Genomic DNA, 27721 nt, shown 5'->3' on the forward strand with positions numbered 1-27721 from the left:
GGTTTTGGGGGGCGCAGATTTAGAAAATGATGACCATTTTGGATTCCGAAATGGTGGCCATGCACTATGTCATAAAAGTCGTCATGGGTGTCGTTTTATAGGTTTTGGGGGGCGCAGATTTCGAAAACGATGACCATTTTGGATTCCAAGATGGCGGCCATGCACTATGTCATAAAAGTCGTCATGGATGTCGTTTTATAGGTTTTAGGGGGCCCCGCTTTCGAAAATGATGACCATTTTGGAATCCAGAATGGCGGCCATGCACTATGTCATAAAAGTCGTCATGGGTGTCGTTTTATAGGTTTTGGGGGGCGCAGATTTCGAAAATGATAACCATTTTGGAATCCAAAATGGCCGCCATGCACTGTGTCATAAAAGTCGTCATGGATGTCGTTTTATAGGTTTTAGGGGGCCCCGATTTAGAAAATGATGACCATTTTGAAATCCAAAATGGCGGCCATGCACTATGTCATAAAAGTCGTCATGGGTGTCGTTTTATAGGTTTTGGGGGGCGCAGATTTAGAAAATGATGACCATTTTGGATTCCGAAATGGTGGCCATGCACTATGTCATAAAAGTCGTCATGGGTGTCGTTTTATAGGTTTTGGGGGGCGCAGATTTCGAAAACGATGACCATTTTGGATTCCAAGATGGCGGCCATGCACTATGTCATAAAAGTCGTCATGGATGTCGTTTTATAGGTTTTAGGGGGCCCCGCTTTCGAAAATGATGACCATTTTGGAATCCAGAATGGCGGCCATGCACTATGTCATAAAAGTCGTCATGGGTGTCGTTTTATAGGTTTTGGGGGGCGCAGATTTCGAAAATGATAACCATTTTGGAATCCAAAATGGCCGCCATGCACTATGTCATAAAAGTTGTCATGGGTGTCGTTTTATAGGTTTTAGGGGGCCCTGATTTCGAAAATGATGACCATTTTGGAATCCAAAATGGCGGCCATGCACTATGTCATAAAAGTTGTCATGGGTGTCGTTTTATAGGTTTTAGGGGGCCCTGATTTCGAAAATGATGACCATTTTGGAATCCAAAATGGCGGCCATGCAGTATGTCATAAAAGTCGTCATGGCTGTCGTTTTATAGGTTTTAGGGAGCGCAGATTTCGAAAATAATAACTATTTTGGAATCCAAGATGGCGGCCATGCACTATGTTAAAAGTCGATATGGATGTCGTTTTGTTGGTCATGGTCATCATTTTCGAAATCTGCTCTTCCTAACACCTATAAATCAACATCTATGACGGCTTATATGACAAAGTGCACGGCAGACATCTTGGAATCCAAAATGGTCATCATTTTCGAATTCTGCACTCCCTAAAACCTATAAAACGATATCCATGACGACTTTTATGACAAAATACGTAGCCGCCATCTTGGAATATAAAATGATCATAGTTTTCGAATTCTGCACTCCCTAAAACCTATAAATCGACATCCGTGACGACGCAAGTTATCTTTATTTTCAGATCTAACAAATTGCTACAGAATACAAAGGACAAAAAAAGAAGCGAGGAGGTAATGAAACAAGCAAAAATACAGATGATTCCTCGACGCAATTGGATGCTTCTTAAATTGTGTCCAGATTTTTTTGTCATAAAAGTTTTTATTTTTCACATATTACTCTCACAAGTTCCGTGACATTTCGACCTTGTAATTTTTTAAGTAAATGTTTTTGTTTATCTATGAGGATCTCACTAGAATAATATAATCAAGGTATGTTTATATTTGATGATTGGAATAGTAACGCAAAAAAAAAAAATATATTTGTGTTTATATTCCTGCCGAAGACTTTTATTTTTCCTTTTCCTTCTACACAAGTTTGGTCAAGTAATAAGAATTTAGGGCTCTCAATTTTATTTTGACTTCTACAACAGTAAAGCTACGAGGCCATGTTTGGTATCGTTTTCGTATAAATGCGCAGTACCAAATTTAGTTATGGTATCACATTGACACCATTCCAAAGTAAAAACATATAAACTTACTTTCTTTTAAACTCCTCTTCACGCTTAAACTGCTGAACAGTTTTAATTTAAATTTAGTACACATATATTTTGAGTCCCGAGACAGGACATAATAAGTTATCTCAAAAATCATCCTTTAAAGGTGTGAAATGAGGTGTAGGGGGGAATTCAGAATTGACTTCTTGAAGTTAATACTGTTTAAGTTTAGGTTTGAAGTCATGTTTTTTTTATCATTTTTAACTAATACTGGAGTCAGTTACGGATCGCTGCCATATATGACCCAAAAATTTTTTATTAAGCTATGAGCTTCATCACATATGATTTCTGAGTAATTCTAAGCATTTCTAGCCTCGGAGGCGATAAGAAGCGTGCGTCTAGTCGAGGAGGGCGGAGTACAAAGATGGCCGCCACCCGTCATCATTCAAAAAAATCTGTTCTGGTCTTGGTGGCTACTAGGGCAAGTTTGGTATCATTTTCGTATAAACCGAAGACGTAGAATTCATTGCTGATATTTGTTTTTTTCAGTTTCATAGTAATTTTGCAAGAAAAACGTAAAAAGATAAAAATTTGGGATGGAGGTTTTTGCTTTGAGAGCTAATAACTTTTGTATAGTGGCCAAAAGTATCATACAAAAAATACTATAATAAAGCGCAATTTATGCAGCTTCTAAACATTTACATGTTTAGTAATATCCTACTGCAAAAAGATGGTGAAAAAATTATTAAATGACCGCAGCGCGGGTAGTTGGACTCTCGCTAGGCGGCGTTTATCTTACAAAATGGTCGAGTACGAGTATCTACGTAGGTAACTATGCTTACTTTGCTAGATTTTATGATAGTCCGCAGTTTCCAGTACACAGACATAATTCTGGTATAGGTTAAAAAAATACACACAGGTATCCTCATGTCTAAAGAGGAGGGCGGCTCGCTTAACAAATAAGATCATGTACAACCGCAATTTCAGGTTGGGTTAGGTTAGGTTCGTTAGTTACCTTTTATCCCTCAGAGCAGAAAATAGAAGCCCCGTGAGGCGGGGCTTCGTTGGTTTGTCACCAAGTCATACTTGCATAACCTATATTAGTATGACAAATATACATAGCTGTTATGATTTCTAAATGTAAGCTCTCCGCATAATAGTTATTTGTTTTACAAGGGGGCAAAGTTGTTGTTTAACCGCTCGTGCTAATATTGATACCCGATCAAGCGAAAGATTTCAAAATTGAACCACGAGCGTAGTGAGTGGTTCGAAAAATGGAATCTTGAGCGTTGTAAGGGTTTCAAAGAACGAGGGTTAAACAAAATTTGCCGCCGAGTGAAACACAGAATTTTTCACCACACCAACCTGAAGCAAATATTAAATGTAAAATATTAAACAAAATCAAACCAAATCAAATCCAAATGAATGTTATGTGCAGGTTGAAGTTATTTATTAAAATCAACAAGTAAGTACCTATAAAATTACTTAAAGTGAGTTATAGCATGAAAATTATCTCTTCCTAAGTAGTACAATTTCTCTCATTAATAGTGTTTTAATATTATCAGCAAAAATAAGAGCGCTATTTTATTAGAATAATTTTATTTATAATACATAGTTATTTCTCGGACCCAATTTTGGACCCGGGTATATCCTTAAACTACGTTCAAAAGAGAGGTATGGGCATTGTCATCTCGCTTTGTGTGGTAGGGCACAGCACAGCGGATGTCATTCCAGATCTATCCGAGCAGAGCCCAACTGGGGAAGTACGTACTTACCTTCACCTTACAGAAAACACCGGTCAAATAACACTAGGCCCCACTCAAATCGTTGCAAGTGCATTGCAATTAAAGTGCATAAAATTATGTCTGTATGATGAATTATGTCTGGATGAAAGTATTTTATTCGTCATCATAAAATCTAGCAAAGTAAGCATACCTACGTAGATACTCGTACTCGATCATTTTGTAAGATAAACGACGGTCCGCAAGATAAACGAAAGTCCAACTACCCGCGCTGCGGTCATTTAATAATTTTTTCACCATCTTTTTGCAGTAGGATATTACTCAACGTGTATATGTTTAGAATCTGCATGAATTACGCTATATTATAGTATTTATTATATGATATTTTGGCCACTATACAAAAGTTATTAGCTCTCAAAGCAAAAACCTCCATCCTAAATTTTCATCTTTTTACGTTTTTCTTGTAAAATTACTATGAAGCTGAAAAAAACAAATATCAGCAATGAATTCTACGTCTCCGGTTTATACGAAAATGATACCAAACTTGCCCTAGTAGCCACCAGGACCAGAACAGATTTTTTTGAATGATGACGGGTGGCGGCCATCTTTGTACCCCCCCTCCCAGTCCCTCTTATTGCCTCCCAGGCTTGAAATGCTTAGAATTACTCAAAGATCATATGTGATGAAGCTCATAGCTTAATAAAAATTTTTTGGGTCAACTTCATAACTGACTCCGCTATAAATCAAAGATGTAGACCATCCCAAATTTAATATAAATCGGTTCAGCGGTTATTGATTTTCCGTACAAATTTCCACGCCACTTTTCACACCTTCAAAAGGTTGCTTGGTTATAAGATCTATCCTATGTCCTGTTCCGGGACGCAAACTATTTCTATACCAAATTTCAACGAAATCGGTTCAGCGGTTAAGCGTCAAGAGGAGTTTAAAAAAAACCGGCCAAGTGCGAGTCGGACTCGCGTATTAAGGATTCCGTACATTAAGTCCGACGCGCGCTTGACTGCACATTTCTAATAGGTTTTCCTGTCATCTATAGGTAAAGAACTATTTTGTGTATTCAGACGGACAGACATACAGACGCACGAGTGATCCTATAAGGATTCCGTTTTTTGCTTTTGAGGTACGGAACCCTAAAAAGATTTTTTTTAATTTTGTGGAATGGTGTCAATGTGATACCTTAAATGGATTCAGCAACCCAGATTTATACGAAAACGATACCATACACGGCCTAGCACCTTCACTGATGTAGATATATCAAGATAATATTGATAGCCCTAAATAAACTTTCAAGAGCGGATATCTCAAAAACTATTCAACATATCGAAAAAATTGACTGAATAAACTTGTAACAAATTAAATTAACTTTCATTTTGTATAAGTGGCCATGTCGCTAAGATGCATAGTTTCCGAGATATAATCGAAAAACCGGAAAATGGGACCTTCAAAGCCCCCTCTCTTCCCCCCGCTCAAGGGCTACGGCCGGGGACTTTTGATATGTTCACCTCCTAACTTGTCCAAACCAAGTTACAGAGTCAAAAATTGTGTTCCGAGCATTTCCCTCTACAACGTTTTGGAGCATTCGTTGGCTGACCTAAGTAGCTTATTGCATTTCTTTAAAAACTTTTCTGTAAAAGGTTGACGGGTGTTGGGTGTTTATATGGTTTTCATTTGCATCGCCCATGATGACTTACTAGAATTACTTACGAGCACACGAGACACTAATAGTAGTTTGACAAACCTTGGTTTTCAAGAGGTATTTTATATTGACATTTGCTGTCACAAATTTTCTGTCAGATTTAGTCGCAAACCGCACGCAAAGTGCACACAAATGTGTCGACACCTTGTTACGGAAAAGTGTACACACGGCGACGACACTTTGTTTCGAAACAATTCTAGACACATTGTGTGGACTCTGTTACGACACATCTGACATTTAGTTACCACTTTGAAGATTCTGCGACTGGAATGGTTATATGGGAACTTTCGGTTTGATACTTACAGTAACTTGTCTAAAGGATCACTTTCTAAGGGTTTGTAGCCGGGTAACCAAAATCCATTATATTTACTGCGATCGATCAGTGTGTGCGTGTTATCACCATACTGGAATAAACAAAAGTTCTATATTATATACGAGTACATATACTGTGAAATATTTAAGCCCCAAGCCCAAAGTCTACTGTATTGTCTGTAACTATTATTCGAAAGCGAAGTTAACTCACACGAACCCAGTTAAAAAAGCAAATGACATAACAAGGTCTAGCCTCTATACGGCTACCATCAGTTTGGCATTGACATAAACGCTATCGTGAACGTAATTTACTTTCTATGCATCTCGCTCGTAGTGACAAATTAGTGCGAAAGAGATATATAGAAAGTAAATTACGTTCACGATAGCGTTTATGTCAATGCCAAACTGATGGTATCCGTACTGTTTACTGTTTGTATACCTCAGTGTTTATTTGTTTTCGAATATTTGCATATTTACTGCGAATTGGTAGAACTGCGTCATATTTATCTAATGCGTTATTATCGAGGTAAACAAGCAGTACTTACTATCGGTGGAGGTACATCGATATATGTATATAGACACCTTCCTTATACTGTGGTATGTACTTCAGTACACGAATGAAGCGCTGGTGGCCTAGTGGTAAGAGCGCGTGCGACTTTCAATCCGGAGGTCGCGGGTTCAAATCGCGGCTCGTGCCAATGAGTTTTTCGGAACTTATGTACGAAATATCATTTGATATTTACCAGTCACTTTTCGGTGAAGGAAAACATCGTGAGGAAACTGGACTAATCCCCCCATCAATAAGGCCTCACAATGCCGGGATAACGCGAGGAAAATGATGATGTAGGTACTTCAGTACGAATACACAATCCTTGAAGGAGGATTGTAAGATATAAAGTCTGTGCGGAAAGAGAAGAGTCGTGGAATAAGTATATGGGAACCAATATTTCCATTAGGTACTCTTCTCTTTCCTCACAGACTCTACACTCTCTACAGGCGTGTGTAGGTACAATGCCCGAAGGATTCGTGAATGGCACGTTAGGTTGATTTACTTATTGTAATGATTATCTGAAAAAAATAATCTATGAACGAACTCACCGTCCTCAGCACTGCATACCTCACCACCCCCCCTTCGTCCGTCTCCTCCTTCACCCCCTGTACCTCCGCGCCCCCCTCCTTCGCCCCCCGCACCAGCGCGTCCAAGTCCTCGACCAGGAAAGCCACGTCCTTTACGAAGTCTCCGTGGAGAGACAGATCGGAGGACAGCGGGGAGTTCGCAGTTGTTGGTGACTCGAAGGCGATTGTTATCTGAATTAAGAGAGGACTATGTAATGTTGTCTGTAATTTTAGTTCAGCCCAAAAATATGTTGGGACCATAGAGGTACAATAACATAGAGAAGACACGGGGGAGTGGCCAAATGACCGAACGAGATACACTTATAGAACTTTCAGTAGGAGTAGCAGAGAAAGCGGTAGGTACTATTGCTTGTCCTTGTCACAGTCTCACTTTTTGTTTGTTCCCCACCTTTTTGTTAGTATGGGCTATGGTGGGCAACAAATAACCCGACCGAATTACGTAGATTGTTTTTGGTATATTGTCAGGAATGTTAAAACGTGTTTTTAATATTGTCGCATTGCGTATGTTTTGTCCCTCACGGAGGCACGCGCACACCACTTCTATAGGATGCTACTTCTATGGTTGGGACCGGTAGTCATGCAGATTAACCAATTGCGCGCGTGATGCGAACTCATCAACCAATCGCGTTGTAGCGGTGTCACACCGCTGTACTGGGCCCATTCATGCACCATTCTTAAATTGCCCGTAAGGCCAGAGGCCAGTCCTGAGATATACGTCAACCTACATATAATAGAGATTACATTAGATGATTAGAATCACTTTTTAGAAGAGAAGATAGGGAATTGATTTCTGCATTTAATAGACATGCTCAAGCCGTGAAAATTTCCATAGTGCTGTGTTGTGTATATAATTAAGGTAATGCCATAGGTACTTAATACCCGTAACCCAGCAGTTACCTCATATGGTAGGTATATATTTGCACAAATGTGCCGAATAACTTTCTTTGGAACCACTTTGGTTTAGCCTGTGGCCCTTATTCTCCGGACTGTGGAAAATGGGCATGACTTGAAATGACACGAGTTTTTAACCTCAGTTCTCATTAAATAAAAACTTTAAATAGTTTACGAAAAGTGTGTTTTGTTGTTACCTCACGAAAGGAATAAAGAAAATATTTAAATTATAATAATATTTGTATTTACTGACCTTATTAAGTTTCACAACAATGGTGGTGACAGGCTCAGAGTCGCTGGCTTCGCGAATGGCGAAAGGTCGGAATCCGAACCGCGTCACGAAGTAGCTTGACGCCTGAAAGTATGTTTCCTTATTACATTACGTAAGTGAGTTTTTAATTCCTGAGGGCCTACCGCGAACCACGTTCGACGTGTTGCCTCTCTGTCGCACTTGTAAATTCGTACCTAAGTGTAACAGGGAGGCAACACATCGATAGTGGTTCGTGGTAGGCCCTCTAACATTGGCTGCAACTGAGATCTCTTGACGCTAAGTTAAGATGCAGTGTTAACACTTGCGCCTACTCGTTTAAAATAGCAGTAGTTGCTTAGAACTCTTTAAGAAAACTTAAAATACCTATCAAACTCAAGGATCTATAGTTCTAGGGCCAAATTCGACACGTACAACTGTCAGATTTCGCATCCACGTCAAATCAACAGTTGATTTTATTGCATACTGAGTGTTGATTCTATCAACGGTGGATAATACAACCAAAACATCATTTGATACAACCAAAACTCAACTCTAAACTAAGGGTGGTTCGGTTTGGTTTGCTTGTCACCCTAACTGTGGATTGTTAATGTCAAATTTTGACATTGTACGTATTCGAGAACTTATGATTTTTTCCACATCAACGGGAGATCAACACGATACGTCAAACGTCGCTTGTCGAATAGGGGTCCTAGCCCCCTGTAGGGTTCCATAGTTAGTTACCCGTCCGTCAGAATTGCCTTGCCTTGAACGGGAGTAGTACCTAAGTATCATATAGGTATAGGTACATACCAAGCAAAATCAAGATAGGTAAGGGTTCTACGGCACCCAAAAAGCCTGCCATTCCATTGTATTTTGTATCTTTAATTTGACAAATGAAAATTGCATTTGTCTTGGCAAGGTTTGATTTGTGGCCGGCTAGAGGTATTAATAAACGGAGTATGTTATAATAAGGAACAAAATTTAACTTACCGTTTTAGCGTTACCCACTCTAAACACGAGATGGTGAAAATTCAACACTTTTCCCTCCTTAGGCACTTTATTTTCAGTTTTCTTTCCTTTGGTCATCTTCTTTCTTGACTTTCTGGGTCTGTTCACACATAATTGTATATAGAGGAAGAATAATAAACATATTAATTGTTTAACACAATTAATAATATACATGATAACGTAACACAACATGATTTTGTGACTAGAATATGTTTTAGAGACATATTTCAAGAAAACATAAAATTATTCGCATCTTATTAAAAACTCGTCATGATTGACATACAATGGTAATACGTTGTACAAGAATTGTGTAGCTATAGCTACAGATACCTACTAAAACAGAAGTACGAGCATTATTATGAGATTCCCAGGTGTATTAATTAGGTACCTACTAATTAGGTACGATAAAATAAAATAAAGAAACTATATATATATAGGTATTTATGACTAAGCAAAATACACATCGTAAAAAATAAATATCGTTTGCAAAAAAATTAAATGAAAACATCTACATACCTATCTAAGTTAGGTACCTAACTGACGTGCAGTACGTTTATTTTGTAGAAAAATGCTGCTTTATCGAGACTAGTCCGGTAACCACAAAACCATGACTTTTGTAGTTAGTTATAATTCCCTTACAACCTTTTATAGGCCTTAATAAAGGAGTTATTAAAATCTAAGGCCTTGCGTATAGGCACGGGAGAACGATAGGCCAGGCCAAGTTCCAAGAAACGTTTGCAATTCATAGGCAGTACGCGCTATATCTTCTCATATAGGTACCTCGTATTTAATAAGATTTTAAAAGTTTATAATAGGTACCTAATATTTAATGCTCGTATAACACTTATTAGCTACCTACTACTACTCCTCAAAATATAGGGCTTACCTCAAGACAAACTTAGGTATCAATGCAATAAATACCTACCTTAAATCTGTTTAAACATCTACTTAGAAAGAATAGAGAATATACCATTGGTTTACGGGTAGAGAATATCTTCAGGATTATGTCTAATATCATTTTCACCTCAGCAGCTCGAACAAGGGTACTTTGCTTCTTAAAAACAGTGAGCAAAATGCGATTTTGCTCACTGAGTCATTTTGTCTCACTCAGTGAGCAAAATCGCATTTTGCTCACTTAGTGAGACAGTATGAGTGAGCAAAATCGTAGGTACTTTGCTCACTGAGTGAGACAAAATGTCATTCAAGTGACTTTTATAGTCAAATGTCATTTCAACATGCGGGGTCTAATACAAGTTCGATATACTTGGGTTCTATTATCTCTGTCCCTCTAGGTATGTTATCACTGCTTAGGGTGAAAAATTTTGTGAACTACACGAGATCAAAGTTATTTACATCTCGTGCGCTTTTGAATCCCTTACTACGCTCAAGATTCTAAAATAAATATTATAGAATCTTTCGCTTGCACGGGACTCAAAATAAGCACTCGAAGAAATATCAAACTTTGATCTCTTGTTGTACAAATAACTATTGTTTTTCTTTTTCTAGTTTCACGTTTTGTTTGTAACCTACCTAGTTAGTAAATAACAGTCTTAAATTAATCATGAAGTGTAATTTAAATTAAAAACGTGTAAGTATATACAGCGACCGAAACGTACAAATATTCGTTTCCAACTGTACTTAGCTATTAAATAGTTATTGCAATCGACAATTATATACCTACCTACGTATCTACGTGATCTGTGTACTAAATAGCAAATCAGATAATTATAAACTGGTTCCACAATTATATGCGTTGTTTGCTTCTATGCTCAATGTTTTCGTCACCTTACATTCCATGGTAGGTAGTTGTTATTGAAGAATGATTACAGAAAATGCCTATAGGTAAGTAAATATCATTCATACATAATTATGAATCCATGAACCTACCTGCCTATGTACCTAATATACCTACCGATGTAGTTGTTTATATTTTCACCTCCTTTTCAAACATTAAGATACAAGAATACAAAATAGGCAGGTATACCATTGGTGATATTTAATAAAATAACAGTAGGTACCTATATACAATTTTAGCACCTACTTAATTAGGTGATAATTATAAAGCCTACCTATCTGTATACTTATGTAACATAAATCACATATATATTCATTTAAATCAATTGTTTTTCATTCTTATAAACTTTGCAACCGCCCCGGCGAGTGTGTAAGATTTTGTACAAAATAGTATTAAAAACACAAACTAATTATTACAAACTATTAATTTCATTAAGTGAAATGTAAATTTCTTTGGAGATGAATAAAAATTATTTAACCACAAACACAAACTAAATATCATTGGTCTAAATAAAGCACAGATTGTCTTATTTCTTAGTAAAATAGAGCGTAAAAAAACTCACATCTTTATGAAGTTAAAAAAAACTCAGTTAACACTGGTAGCACTTTTCAAAATAAACACATTAAAGGCAAAACATACGTTTATATCCCAACCCTTATCTTTAGATGATCTAACATGTTGTAAATATTTAGTATAATAACATTCATATTTTTTATTTATTACCACTTTGAGGTCTCTCAAAAATTATTTAATAAGATAAGTTGTAATGCAATGTCTTAAAGTTCAAACTTGTGTAAATATTTATTGGCGTCGTTGATGTGATATAGATGCATATTTATTGAGTATTTCCTTTAGATAGTCGATAAGAAATATAATGGCTCTTGTGAAATATTTTTATGTTTCCTGTGTCTACAGCCTACTACGGGAATACAAATAACATCGGAAGGAAAGTTCCGTGCAGTTATTACATAGTTACATAGGTAAGTCTAGTTATTAGGGTGTTCCACCTATCCCCTATTTTTTTGTCCAATGTGTATCGTATCTCGCATTTTGCTTTAATGAGAGAGTGAGACGTACTTACTGACATTGGACAGCTGGAATACCACCCTTAGATACAAATAATAAGCAAAGTTTGTGGCCTAGCTAAATAGTAAATATTAGTTATTAGAGTTAGGTGGGGTAAATATAAGACACGAGTAAAAGAGGGGTAAGTATAAACAGACTAATATATAACACTAAAAAACTTATTATATTTCAGTCCTATTTCATTTAAAAAGAAGTCTACACACAACACAAGGCTTCTTTTTGAATGGAATAGGAATAAAGTAGAATAAGTTTTTGAGTATTAAATCTTAGTGTTGTTTTTACCCGTGTCTTATAATTAAGATTAAGTCGCTGCGGGCAAAATAAATAAATAAAAAATGTATATATACCTACCTACATATTTATTTTTTGTGTCAATTTTGCAGTAATTCAATAAATTTGCACTTAATATTATATAAATATGTACTCGTCAAGATAATTAATTCTTAGTATAAGTATGTTTAACTCATGTAAGTGAATTGTAATATTCTTATGTGTAATAAAATTTCTTTAAACCTATATTTACCCCACCTGACCCTACACTTATTGTAAATGGGCCAAGAATATTAAAATATTTAATTAGTTGGCCAATTATTACTGGATGGACAGATATGCATCTTAATCGTACCAAGGATTTAAGATGAAGTCATAAAACACGTTACATATTAATAATCATGACCTCAATATATTTCTACATAACATGTTTCATTAATTAGGTACATTAATTAGATGTTTGTCACGTTACAGGGCCAATTTTTTTTATATTTTCTTCTCGTTTTTTCGTCAGATTTCGATAATATTTGGTGAATAGAAAGAGTTCCTTATTCTGAACAATAAAAGCCCGATTACTGAACCTAAAAAAATATAAAATAAAAACATAAATAAAAAAAATCCTTGTAAACGTATTATTGGGCCATCCTGTTACTAAGCAACGTGTGAAGGTATATAGGCGAGAGCTTTTTGTTAAACTGGCTAAAATATATAATTTAATATCAAAACTGAATCCAAAAATAGCTATCTATTAATGCTTGTTTATTATGAATTATAAAGTTATAAACAGGGTAAATCTGCCTATTGTCGGCATGTTTTACCTCATTCGAAGGTGTACTATAACCTATTAGAAGTATTTGAACAAATTAAAATATTTTTCAGAAAATATTTCAGTAAGAAGTGAATATATGTACCTACTTAGAAAAATTCGACCTATGCCGCTGTGGCGCGGTGGCCGAATGGCACATGCCGCGATAGCAGAGGACGCTGGTTCGATTCCAGCCTGGGGCACTGGAGGCCTTGGTCACATTTTCTTAGTATATGACATTTATTTCAGTTTGTACTATAACCTATAGTTATAGTACACCCCAGTTACCATTTCCCTCAACATTTTATTCATTTTAGGCTGCCATTTATTGTCTTAGAAATATTAAAAGAAACCACAAAATCCAGTAATAAAATAATTTCTTTTTTATTAACTTTACACAATTCATTACATTATATTTACATAAGATCGTAGGCTTACGGAGTATTATAATTGCACCTACATAATGTATGACTACAGTTACAGTAAGGCACCTTGGGAAGCATCCGGTATTATTCTGTGTATGGTCGAAGAAATATCACACGTTTAAATGGACTTAACTCAATAACAATCTTTGTACGAAACGCAATCTTAAACTGATATAAATACGGTTGAAAATGGGTTTACATCGAAATAGGTCACTCTATTATTACGTGTCAGCTCATGGTAAAAATGCATACAACCGAATAATAAATATGTACTAATTACAATTTAACCCGAAAAAATCCGATTTAATTTCATAAAGTAATTTTATTTACCTTCTCCAGTTAATTCACACATTTTTCTAAATATAGAAGCCATTTTTTTACCCTACAGTTTGAAATAATTTGTTTACAATTTTATTTAAAAATGTGTCTGTATTGACAATCGCCAATTTGGCAAGAGTGTTATATAATTTTCGTAATTTTGTCATGTGCTAAAATAATTCTTAAAAAAAATCACAAACATCAATTTTATTTACAATTAAATATGCACAATTAATTCTTAAAATATACATTTAAATTCACACTGGACTTAAATAATGTGTGCTTGCAAATCTAAAAGGTATCTATTGCATTTATTCGACCACAAGCAAAATCCATCAGGAGTTAATTTATAGTATAAAATAGCATATCAATGCAAAAATCAGATAAATTAAAAGACTAGTAAACTCCAAATGGATTTAACTCTCAGAAACACCTTACAGAATTCATTGTGATTATAATATAGGTAACAGGTAACAACTTAACATATATTATATTTACACATTATACAATACAGTCATGTACATGGGAAAGGAAATGCATGCAAAAGTATGTATACAATGTAGGTCTAAGAGTTTAAATGAAATTTATATATTGTTCCGACTATAGACATGGGAAAAACTAAGAATATAAATCAATTTACGGAAATATTTCAATAATAATAATAAAAAAATCGGTTTAAATAACTTGCCGTAAATTTCAGTGACGTCAATGACATAATGCTCGATTTTAAAATGATATACAAGGTGTCAAATATTTACCTTATTAAAATATTTCCGTAAATTAAACCAGAAATTGAATTGCATTGGACATGTAGATCATCTGTTATCAGTAAATGAATACATACTTCACGCTTTACACAATTCTTAAGGAAAGTCAGTCGATAGTACATTAGAACCACCCGGCCAGTCACACCAGAAAGATAAGATAAGATTTCATAGTTTACTCTCACGAAATAATAATAAATCCTAATATCGTATAAAAGGGGCACAGGCACACTTATAATATTTAGATTGACAACATAATGTATTTCATAATTCGCTAAGAAGAACAATTATCGTACACAACTTTGTAATAATTTTGAAGTGTTTTATATTGATAGGGTTTAAAATAATAAATAAATTGAAGACATTTACTGAATTATATTCATAAGGCTTAAAATAAACACAATAGCCACTGGAAATGATAGAGACTAATCCAAATATAAATAAATATCGAAGAATTATAAACTGAAATAAATGTCATATACTAAGAAAAAGTGACCAAGGCCTCCAGTGCCCCAGGCTGGAATCGAACCAGCGTCCTCTGCTATCGCGGCAGGTGCCTGAACCACTCGGCCACCGGGCCACAGCGGCATTAGTCAAATTTTTCCAAGTATATGCACTAGTATAGTATATAGTAGTGTTTCTACTTGATAAAAACAAATTAAAATATTTTCTGAAAATAATTTAATTTGTTCAAATACTTCATAGTATCGAAGAATTAGTGACTAACAGGCCCGGATGGTTCAATTAAACCTAAAAAGGGTACATATACTATATTAAAGGAACACAAAGCGCATATATAAACGATACAAGATATATACACAGTTGTTTTGGTATGTCATCGGGCCGCGCTGTTACTTACAAGTGTACATATTTTTTGAGATCAATTTGTGTGGACAGGAAATCGTTTTTGCAACTAGATTTGAAGAAAGATGATATGACAAAATATTAAGTTATACATTACAGGTGCTTGTAAATTATTTAAAGGAATCTTACATTAATCTTTAAACCGGAACACATACTTAAGGATGACTCTTGCTAGACCGGGCCAGGCCCGGGCCGAGACGTCCGACATGTCATTTTCTATGACGGCTGATCGGTGATCACGTGGTGCTTTCCATAGAAGACGAAGCGCCAGAAGCTTCGGCCCGGCCCTGGCCCGGTTTAGCGTGTCATCATTTATACCTCCACTGAAAGTGGAGATTTAAACTATGTAGTCGCCATTGCATTTATGTTGGCGATACAATGGTATACCCCTTTTTTCAGATTGTAAATTTAATCTAATTAAAAAAAGAGAGGTATGGTAAAATCAGTTATTTGCATTAGCTAGGTTAATTAAAGAAAATCAAAGCATTTACTACGCGTATTTTTTATACGACATCGGTGGCAAACAAGCATACGGCCCGCCTGATGGTTAAAAGATAAACGTTTCCACATCCACTCAGACCATAATCCAATATAACAGCGCGACCCAGAGATGGGCTCCTCTTATTCCATAAAACCGACACTTCAGATTATTAACTCTATGACCTACGCACTTGCGATTTTAGGGGCCCACTGCTTAACAGTCCGCCGGACGGTATCGGCCTGTCAGTTAGAACAAAATCTTGACAGTTCCGAACAACTGACAGGCCGATACCGTCCGGCGGACTGTTAATCAGTGGGTCCCTTTAAGGAACAACCAACTATTCCTACCGTTTTATCTTTTTTAAACAACCTGGGGCCTATTTCTCTAACGGTATTAGTCTAATATTATTAGTGTTGCCATGGTAACCCTTAGGATTTGACAGTTCAAGGACTAATAAAATATTAGTCTAATATCGTTCGAGAAATAGGCCCCTGTGGCCTATTTCACTAACGGTATTAGTCTAATATTATTAGTGTTGCCATGGTAACCCATATGTGATCGTTCGTGGATTAATATAATATTAGTCTAATACCGTTCGAGAAATGGGCCCCTGGGCATCATACACTCGTAGTCAATCTGGCAACAGGAGTCGTAAAATTTATCTTTCACATTTCTACGGTTCTTACATCCAGGAAATATGTCAGTTCGATTGTTTCTTTTTGTCCGATCTGACATTTTAGTGCAAAACTGGTACAGATGTAGTGCATAATTATTGTCCATCGTATTTTCACGGAAACGTACAGTGTCTGGCTATATCAGTCAGACTCGGTACAAAAAGTTGTGAGGTTGACTGATGTAATGTAGCATGACAAATACGAACGTTTCCGAGAAAATATGATGGGAAACAATTGCACTATATCTGTACAAAACAAGATTTGGATGTACATTAGCCAATCGAAGTATCAATTTAGTACCTAAGACATAAAAGAAGACGAAGATAAGGGTGCGAGACACTGCCCCAATAGCCAGTCCAGTGGAGGGTTTTTCAAACTCACAAGCTTGCCAATCTGCAGAGAGCCAAATTGGGTACACTCCGGCATACAAAACCGTGGCCATGGCACTCAGATCAAAAAGTTTGAACACCCGTTTAGTGCCGGTCTTCATAAGGACAGTTCTACATCATCAGACCCCTTTAGTGTCGGTCTTCATAAGGCCAGTTCTACATCATCAGACCTAGTGCGTACGGTCATAAGGCCAGTTGTACACGAGTTTATCGCTGTATATCACAGACGGGGACGTCGACGAGCTGCGCGCGCTCCACGGCCACGAGGCAGCCGCCCGGCGCCACCAGCAGCGGCGCAGAGTTCCCCACCCACACCTTCTTGACGTCCTCCGAGTGCTGCGCCAGCGGGGACGAGTAGCCGCCTCTGAAAATGTGATTAATGCTATGTTAGTTTAAATTTACTAATTTGATTGACTTGATTTAATTACATTCATTATATAATTCTGTACAATAAAAAATATATCTTAGCAAACGTTGTGCTTTGTTGGCGAACAGTTTTCATAATAATTATGATTCAGAATGTTCGCATGTCATGCCGAATATTCCGCGCTTCGGCCGAGAGAGGGGCTGAATATTCGGTATTCGGCCAAAACCACTATTCGGGGCATCTCTAATTCTAAACTATGATCGGATAAGTATTTCCGTTTGGTCTAATCCAAATCCGACCGTAATCAGTAGGTATAACAACTCTGTATAACAACTGTGTGATATGAAACGAGATATTTCTAAACATTACTAGTATTCATAGTTATTCTTGAAATAACAGAATGTATGAAGCTGACGTATGTAAATTCACTTCTCTAATTGATGATTAACGCTCCTGCAAGGTCTATTAAAATTAAACAATGGAAACGGAAGGTTGCGTGCTAGCCTAGCGTGCCCTTCGATAAAATATTCATCGCTAACACCTAACATCTAATTTCAATGCATTTATTTGATTTTTATTTAGTCCATGACTACCTTTTTTGCATTATTTTAAAAATTGTATATATTTATAGGTACCTGAGCTTCCTATCCGCATGTAGCAAGGCGTCCGCTTGGAGAAACGGCCACCGCCACCAGCAGGAACAGAATGATGGCGCCACACACTGGCACCGCAATGGTGGCCGCTTTGAACCACACTTCGCTCTTGTAGCTGGCGCCGCAGTCGCTGTCTATTGTGTTGTCTTCTAGAATAGATCTATAGCTATTAGGTACCTGAGCTTCCTATCCGCGTGTAGCAAGGCGTCCGCCTTGAGCAATGAGCAACCGCACGGCCACCGCCACCAGCAGGAACATAATGATGGCGCCACACACTGGCACCGCAATGGTGGCCGCTTTGAACCACACTTCGCTGTAGTAAATGGCGCCGCAGTCGCTGGCTATTGCGTGCCTTTTAGAATAGATCTATAGGTATTAGGTACCTGAGCTTCCTATCCGCGTGTAGCAAGGCGTCCGCCTTGAGCAACCGCACGGGTTTACTAACGAATGGGCCAAAATCGTTTCCCAAAGTATCACATCCCAAACTATGTTTCCCAAATTATCATTTCCCAAAAAAATGTTTGGCAAAACAACTTATCGCAAATTTTCAGTTAGCAATAGTCTTTTTTGGCAAGTTATTGTTTAGCAAATAATTACTTGGACAAGTTTCATTTTACCAAATATTATTTAGTCAAATGTATCATTAAGCATAACTTACATGTCCCAAAATATTGCATGGCATACAATTTACATACCAATAAAGTGGAGGCTGCAGAATTTTATTTGTCTAGTATTTAACTGATCATTACATATACATAGTAAAATGTAACGTCAAAAAAAAACATTCTTACTGCCAAAAATATGTAGTAAATGATCACTAAAATTAAAACTTCATTTTAATGTAAAATGACAACCAAATTTGTTACATCTTGCTATACTATTAAAGCAAATACCACCAAAGTAATCATTGTAACCCAAAAATAGTAAATAACCACCAATATTCAAACCACATTTTAGTTTAAAATGTCATGCAATTTTTTTACATCTCGTTATTCTATTAAATTAATTAATCCACTTCGATGACCTTTTTTTAGTAAATAGAATTTCGTTTCTGTAAGGACCGCAGTTCTAACCTAACCTTACCCACTTTTCTAATAGCATTTCGATTCTGTGAGGGTGACAGTTCTAACCTAACCTAACCCACTTTTCTGATAGCGGTTCCGTTTTGTGAGGATCGCAGTTCAAACCTAACCCAACCCACCCAAATTACGTAGAATTTAACGTACCTATTATAACATAACAAAAAGTACTTTAAATAGAGATGCCTATTTGTCAAATTTGCGAAGTGACAATTTTGACCAAACATCTTTTTGGAATATAATATTAGACAATAAAAAACGTTTGCTAAATAAGTTTTTGTCCTAATAACATTTGACAAAGTAAAATCATGCCAAATGATAATTTGACCAAATAAATTATATGCGAAGTGTAACTTTGCTAAAGGTTCCTTTGGGAAATGAAACTATTGCGATAAGTTTGTTGGGAAGTGAAATTTGGTGAAATGTATTTGGCCGAAACGAAAGTACACCAACCGCACGGCCACCGCCACCAGCAGAAACAGAATTATGGCGCCACACACTGGCACCGCAATGGTGGCCGCTTTGAACCACACTTCGCTCTTGTAGCTGGCGCCGCAGTCGCTGTCTATTGTGTTGTCTTCTAGAATAGATCTATAGCTATTAGGTACCTGAGCTTCCTATCCGCGTGTAGCAAGGCGTCCGCCTTGAGCAATGAGCAACCGCACGGCCACCGCCACCAGCAGGAACATAATGATGGCGCCACACACTGGCACCGCAATGGTGGCCGCTTTGAACCACACTTCGCTGTAGTAACTGGCGCCGCAGTCGCTGGCTATTGCGTGCCTTTTAGAATAGATCTATAGGTATTAGGTACCTGAGCTTCCTATCCGCGTGTAGCAAGGCGTCCGCCTTGAGCAACCGCACGGCCACCGCCACCAGCAGAAACAGAATTATGGCGCCACACACTGGCACCGCAATGGTGGCCGCTTTGAACCACACTTCGCTCTTGTAGCTGGCGCCGCAGTCGCTGTCTATTGTGTTGTCTTCTAGAATAGATCTATAGCTATTAGGTACCTGAGCTTCCTATCCGCGTGTAGCAAGGCGTCCGCCTTGAGCAATGAGCAACCGCACGGCCACCGCCACCAGCAGGAACATAATGATGGCGCCACACACTGGCACCGCAATGGTGGCCGCTTTGAACCACACTTCGCTGTAGTAACTGGCGCCGCAGTCGCTGGCTATTGCGTGCCTTTTAGAATATATCTATAGGTATTAGGTACCTGAGCTTCCTATCCGCGTGTAGCAAGGCGTCCGCCTTGAGCAACCGCACGGCCACCGCCACCAGCAGAAACAGAATTATGGCGCCACACACTGGCACCGCAATGGTGGCCGCTTTGAACCACACTTCGCTGTTGTAGCTGGCGCCGCAGTCACTGGCTATTGTGTTGCCTTCTGGAATAAATTGATAGGTTCTGTTAGTTGAATAAAATCTTAATATATTCGAACGGTTAAAACAAATTTAATTCAAGTTTTCCATATGTTTATACTATCATTATACCAGTTTACAACCCACAACAAGTAATGTTTAAGTTCTTCATCCTATGCTATTTTTACAGGGTAAATTTTATGTATATGAGACATGATTTCCAAACGATAAGTATCAAAGGCATATTCTCAATTTAATTTTGTTTGAATTTGTAGTTTAAGAATCATTTCAAGTCAAAGCTTCTTAATTTTGTCATTGATCAATTACAGTACATCTATTACATATAAGTATATGCTCTAAGTACAAAACATATCTGCTCTTTATTGGTCAAAGTTTAAATCATAACCTTAAAAATTCTCGAGCGAGAATTGAAAGCGACGTGACGTCCTTATGCTAATTTAACACACGAGTACAAAGTCTAAAGGAATCAAGTACATAGACACATTAAATTCTGCTAACTATTTTAAACCATTAGTTGAGAAAATCTTGCACTTCAAAAGATTGGTAAGTATTTCCAATACCAATCAATGTGTCTTTCACCCTACTCGCACTTGCACCATAAAGAGCGATTATTGTGCACTTGCGCACGAGTCCCGTGTTCAGCGATAACGAACAAAAGCGGTAATGAATAGGGGACGATCAAAGCGATTTGCAGAGCGCTTTGTAATGGCAAATGAGCACGTGCGATTATCGCTCCAGTTAGCAAACGCACGGACCTCTATTGCGTTTTATAAGTGAAATGAAATACCTATTAATTTTAAAAAACCGGGCAAGTGCGAGTCGGACCCGCGGACGAAGGGTTCCGTACCATAATGCAAAAAAAAAACGGAAAAAAAAGAAAAAAAATAACGGTCACCCATCCAAGTACTGACCTCGCCCGACGTTGCTTAACTTTGGTCAAAAATCACGTTTGTTGTATGGGAGCCCCATTTAAATCTTTATTTTATTCTGTTTTTAGTATTTGTTGTTATAGCGGCAACAGAAATACATCGTCTGTGAAAATTTTAACTGTCTAGCTATCACGGTTCGTGAGATACAGCCTGGTGACAGACAGACGGACGGACGGACGGACGGACGGACGGACGGACGGATGGACGGACGGACGGACGGACGGACAGCGAAGTCTGAAGAGAAGTTTACCCTTTGGGTACGGAACCCTAAAAAAAAGCTGAGTATGCCAGACCGTATAGGATGAGTTGCGTTCTCGCGCGCGTATCATGGAATACCTACAGAAACTTTTGGTGCGTTGTTCTATGTCATACTAAGTACTGCTACTGGCTGAACATCATTCTTACCCCTATAGCAGGGGTCTCCAAACCCCGGCCCACGGGCCAAATCCGGCCCGCGACGCGTTCCGATCCAACCCGCCGATACCCAAAGCGAGTGCCCACTGTCCGGCCCGCGGGAGCCAGGCTCCACGGGTTCAGCATTCATTGAAAGTGGAACTGTTCCTAACAGTAGCAACTAGACATCGTCCCGCGGCGCAAAAACCGACGGTGGCCCGCGCGTAAGTTTCTGAGGCGCAATATGGTACTCAGGTAAAAAAGTTTGGTGACCCAAGCTCTATAGCATATATGCCTACTGAAATACTTGTTTAAGCATATCACAGCAGCATAAATTCCTTGTCTATGACTAATTACGAGTACCATAATATTCGTTTAAAAAACATACTTTCTCCATCATTTTATATGAAACCAGGTCCAAAGCCAAACCGGGAAATTACCAGTGGAACATAACATACCATGGACTTGATTATTGATCTAATATGGATAGATAATTGATCTCGATCTGATATGGTTTGATGAGCTAGGTACTGTTTCTAATTATGAGTGTTATGACTTCATTAGTGTTTAATTAGATGCACGATTAGGGTGAAGTTGAGTTGATTGTGCTTTATGGCACGCGGATATGTGGTACCTATATGTCGTCAGTTATAAAAACATAACAATCTTGTTAGGCAAGGATACTGACGGATACCTCCTGACTTTAAAAATGTGGATAAAGTGCTCCCGAGGTTGTTTTAGCCGATACCAATTATGAATGTCGATTCACTCAAATCAACTCATTGTCAGTCATTATTACAAATTGTAGTCAAATTAAAACCTTATTTTTAATTTGGCGGTGCTTTTCTACTAATGAGGTGAGGTGCATGACTTTGTAGCATAAAATTTCATAGCATCGGCGATAATATTTATAGTCACTTGTGTTATCGCTAATTTCATGCCATTTATTCTTATTGCGCAATTGTTCGAAAAACAACTTTACAATATGACGCAAAATAATTTAATATTAGGTATTTAAAACCTAACTTCGGAGCTTATACAGTACTTATAAAGTAGCACAACTCATGATCAGATAGAAAGTGGCCCACTAAAGAACATCTTTAATTACCTATCATTCGTATCGAACAATGAACGTATCAATTGTCATAAAGAATGCAATTGTCTACACTTATCCGACCGATCTAAAATACATTGTTAACCATTTTAAAATCAACCTTGTATCTTAAGCTTTAGATTTCATTTTAAGTCGGCTTCAGCTCATCAGTTCCAAGTAGAATGCTGCTTAAGATACGAGATACGACTTTTCGCTTAGTTTTAAATTCGTCTATAGGATGCTTCTTAGAAAACAGTTGCAAGCATATTGTCACGGTTACAAGAGAAAGGTGCTGCATCGATTGTCAATAAGGATGATTTTCAATTGTAACTTTAGGCCTGTAGTGCCTTATCGACAAGTAAGGATGTGGTATATTTTGCTTGACACTGCCGGGTGATAACGATTCTTGTTATAAGGGTATCTGAGCTACTGTTTTATGTGCTGTGCTCTGTAGGTTAGTACCTACCGCTACTGTGTTTTTTATGTATACATAGCAGAAAAGTGACTAGGTGACAAAGCTTGGGTCCGAGACATGGGATAACTTCGGTAGGGGGCTGTCACATTGAAAAGGGAAACAAGACATAGGTGCCACCATACCTGAAGGTATAAAGTGAAGATTATTTCATACGTAAGTTAGGTTTGTATACTTAATATCATACGGAAACCAAGTTACTCCCTACCGTGCAAAGATGCTTCAAATTATCCCATATTTCGGCTTCAATGTCGCAATTACAATAATTACATTGAACACAAAAACACGACTTCGGAACGATCATCCTGTCATTACAGATCAATTATAATAGCCTCAGATCAATAATTACGATCGGCAGATAATTTGCCAACATTTTAATCGATCTGCTTTTAAGTAGCAACATTACCTACATCGTTTCGTTTGTACGGTTTTTATAACTTATTAGCAACGCTACGTTGAAAAAAAAATTACACTTATGTCACTTTTTAACAAACTTCATGTGACCATTGACCAATAAAGCCAAACGAGCTTTAACAGAAATAGTGGGCTTAGCACAGGAGCGCCGCGACAGTATCTCGCGCGCAAGCTAGACTACCCGTGTTTGTCTACTAACAGTACTCATTAGAAAAGGAAGGGTATCTCGTCTATGTCGCGGACAAGATAATGTCGCGGCGCTCTTGTGCTAAGCCTACAGATATGATCGACGTTTACGAAAAAGGAAAATTTATACTAAGTATTACCCCAGAGCAGAACGCCATATATTAATACTGAAATAAACTCAATTCATAATAATCATGCATGTATTTTGTATATGCATTTCGTTGACAATCATAAGAATGACATTGAATTTAAAATGTTATAAAACCAAAGAGCTAAAAGGAGGCCAGATCACCACATTCGTCCCTCCCCATCCCTGATCACATCTCTTCGATAAGTCGCCGAGGTGGTCTTGTGGCCCGTTGACTACGGCGCTGCGTAGGTGAGTTTGCAGGTGTAGGGGTAGGATCTGGGTCAGGGGACAGACTTTCGTTGTTTCCTGTTTGAGGTGGAGGGCTCATCAGGGTGGAGTTAGAAGTGGCAGATGAGATTCGCGACGGCCCAGGACTAGAAGTGGCATCGCGTACGAAACATATCAGTTGGGGGGGATGAAAGAGATTTGTATGACGAGGAGGTTTGAGGTGGTTCATTGTGATTTGGAGGGCTATTAGGCGATGGTAGTCGAGGTCGAATATGATCAGCGTGTCGCCTTATGACATTTCCAGTAGCTGTTGAAATCGTATAAGAGGAGCGATGTCTCCGCTCTGCTATAATTCCTGGTTGCCAGGACTTTTCAAGCCGGGTTCTATGGTATACTGGATTGCCGGGTGTATAATTTGGCTTATCCATTGAGGTCTCAATATTGGCCTTCACTTGCTTGTACTGTAATTCTCTCCTTTTGCTAGGTCGAATATTTGACAATAAAGTATTTATTTGACGTCCAAACATCACTTCTGCTGGTGATTTGCCCGTAGTATTGTGGGGTGTAATTCTGTACGTGAAAAGAAACTCTCGTAAACGCTGATGTTGGGGTTCTGTGCCAGACGCAAATCTTGACTTAAAGGTCCTCACGAGGCGTTCCGCGAGGCCATTGGTTCTTGGATGGTAAGGTGATGATCTAATATGCAAAATGCCTTGATTTTTACAGTATTGTTTGAATTCGGATGACGTGAACTGTGGGCCGTTATCAGATACAATTATTTCTGGGAGACCAAAAGTGCAGAATATGTCGTCTAACTCAGCACACAATTTCGACGTGGTAATATTCTTCATAGGTTTGATTTCTATCCATTTCGACAAAGCATCGCTCAAGACTAACCAGTAAGTACCTTCAAAAGGGCCTGCAAAATCGATATGGATCCTTTCCCATACTTTCTCTGGGATAGACCACGAGTAGACTGGAAGTTCAGGGCAATGAGGTCTATTTTGTTGGCACCTACAGCATCTCTTGACATATTGATCTACGTCTTCATCAATGGATGGCCACCAAACGTAGAACCGTGCCAGTGCCTTCATTGCTGATATTCCAGGATGCCCCCTATGGAGATATGCGAGGACTTTAGGTTGTGGGAGTGGTTGTCATGAAACACGCAGATCCGATGCTTTTTGGGTTACACTGGAGTGAAACCTTTGGAATGGAGTTCCCCAAACCTGTGTACTCCATTAAGGAAGTAACTCCGACGACACTAGAACGAGTCATTGACCAGTACTAGCAACTTTTTGACGGAAAGCTTGGAAAAGTGGACAACTACTTGGTAAACATTCACGTAAAACAAGGAGCAGTACCTGTACATTTACCAGCACGACCTATCAAGTTTGGAATGAAGACGAACATAGAAAAAGAAATAGCGCGCCTTGTGGCTGACAATATTATATACCCCGTGGACCCAAATGTAACACCAGTAGAGTGGGCTACCCCCACCGTCAACGTGGTGAAACCGAACGGCGACATCAGAATATGCGGAGATTTCAGAAGTACGTTAAATCCCATCCTCGTCGCCAATGAAATAAACTCAATTCATAATAATCATGCATGTATTTTGTATATGCATTTCGTTGACAATCATAAGAATGACATTGAATTTAAAATGTTATAAAACCAAAGAGCTAAAAGGAGGCCAGATCACCACAAATACAGAGTGAACTAACTGTAATTTCTACGTTAACCTATCATGTATGTATAATTGGATATGCTGAACGCTCTCTATATTGTATTCTAGACATATGTCGGTACGACTACATTGTTGAACAATAACGCGGCCAGCTGACTATGAAATTACTAAAACATCCACCCTCTAATTCCGTGATACCGCCCCGCATACGCTTATATTAATTACACTGGCTGAGCGCATAGCTACATGCCGACCAGCATATTCTGACCTGTGATGCACAAAGAAGAAATGTAACCGGATAGCCATGGAAAGCTTCATTTTGAATTCCCTCTCTTAAAAAGTTAAAATGCAACCTATAAGGTAGATATCGGAATGGTCTTCACTATCCTAGTACGAGGTATCTTTAAAGACTTTGTCAATGGGCTGGTGGTGATGAATAGAGGTGCAGCAAGGTGTCATCTATTGGGTATTAGTCGAGAACTGGGACGTTTATCTTATCTATCATTTACATATTTTCAGTTTAATTGGTTTTATTTCAATTGATATGTGATTATTTTACTATCAGGCGCTCTTATAGTAACAAAAAAAGCAATATAGACCGACACAATGCTGCGGCAAACTGTTAATTGTTCCACGAAGGCGGAAACAAGAACGGAACGAAAAACAAAATAAGAATTATACTACGTCTGAAGTTATACTAGACACTAAAGTCGAGTACAAAATGTTTAGTGAATAGAGCAAGAGGCAATTATGCTAGCATGCGTGTACGCAGGCGTAATTATAGGAAGCCGGGTTTCAATGGTGCCTTGTGTGCCGAGGCGCGCCGCTTGATATTCATTTATTGATATTATTCATGTGGTCAACAACTGTGGACTACCTCAACTCATAAAAAAGCGAAATCGCCAAGCTTTTTTAATATCGTCGAAAAGTTCAAAATATCATTGACTCGGATCCAGGGTCTGTCACATATCACATGGTAACTTTAATTTACTATGTATATATTAACGAATCCGTTTGTTTGACATAATTATTGAAAGACTGAAATTCATAATGTTATCCTGTCTGTGTTTCACTGAAGTTTTGTTATAAAAAGGTTATCCTATCAATTACCAGAATACTGAAGACTATAGACCTTCAAAATAGAATTAGATTACATACCTAAGATAAGACTTTAATAATCGCAGGGAACACTTAGCTATTACTTTACCCCATCGCAAGCTATTCAACCAAAATATTATGATAACGGACGTACCCATACAGTTATCTACATGATACGAACGAAAACAATTCGCGGTTCCAATATATCGGAGAAGTTCCAGTTTCCAAGAACAAAGATATTGTTGTGTTGTCTTATGTAAACTGGGGTGATGGGTGACTCAAATGCCGGCTTACGTCATTTGTTATACGGGAGATAAAATCTCATTTGTCCACAGGATTATGAGTATAAACATCTGATTTCTGCATTTCTGCATTCCGTAATGAAGATTTGTAATATGATCTTATCTGACTTCTTTTAGTTCTCGAGATATTTATGAATTGATCTCTTACAGTCATGCTCGTCTAGTTGAACTGTTATACTTATTTTAACACCGGCACCACACCGGCAGTATATAAATGTCAGGGCAAAATAAGGCAAAAATTTCATTTTTGGTACAAGCTTTTATCGGTGACTGTACTTTTCTTCCCACAGGCTACTAATACTCATCGAGACAATTCTAAAAACCCCTAACACAATTAGGTTTCGTTGTTTTATCACAGAGTACCTATGGTCACCTCCGGTCTCCATCATCAGATCAGCTCGATGACACCATAATATTGCAT

General features: G+C 38.0%; 2 protein-coding genes across 2 annotated transcripts in view; both read right to left on the reverse strand.

The window, feature by feature from the left end:
• LOC134670360 (4-hydroxyphenylpyruvate dioxygenase-like) overlaps positions 1-9212 on the reverse strand; it is a 38730-nt gene extending 29518 nt beyond the window's left edge. The window contains exons 1-4 of the mRNA XM_063528178.1: positions 8991-9212; positions 8004-8105; positions 6821-7030; positions 5714-5814 (exon numbers count right to left, since the gene is read on the reverse strand). Of these exons, the coding sequence (XP_063384248.1) occupies positions 5714-5814; positions 6821-7030; positions 8004-8105; positions 8991-9200 (623 nt within the window). The 5' untranslated portion in view covers positions 9201-9212. The remainder of the gene's footprint in view (positions 1-5713; positions 5815-6820; positions 7031-8003; positions 8106-8990) is intronic.
• A 6900-nt stretch (positions 9213-16112) lies between these two features.
• Positions 16113-27721, reverse strand: part of LOC134669899 (uncharacterized) — a 94033-nt gene continuing 82424 nt past the window's right edge. Inside the window, exons 4-6 of the mRNA XM_063527515.1 lie at positions 20198-20370; positions 19793-20001; positions 16113-17243 (exon numbers count right to left, since the gene is read on the reverse strand). Of these exons, the coding sequence (XP_063383585.1) occupies positions 17087-17243; positions 19793-20001; positions 20198-20370 (539 nt within the window). The 3' untranslated portion in view covers positions 16113-17086. The remainder of the gene's footprint in view (positions 17244-19792; positions 20002-20197; positions 20371-27721) is intronic.

Source organism: Cydia fagiglandana, chromosome 13, assembly GCF_963556715.1.
Source record: "Cydia fagiglandana chromosome 13, ilCydFagi1.1, whole genome shotgun sequence".
NCBI lineage: Eukaryota > Metazoa > Arthropoda > Insecta > Lepidoptera > Tortricidae > Cydia > Cydia fagiglandana.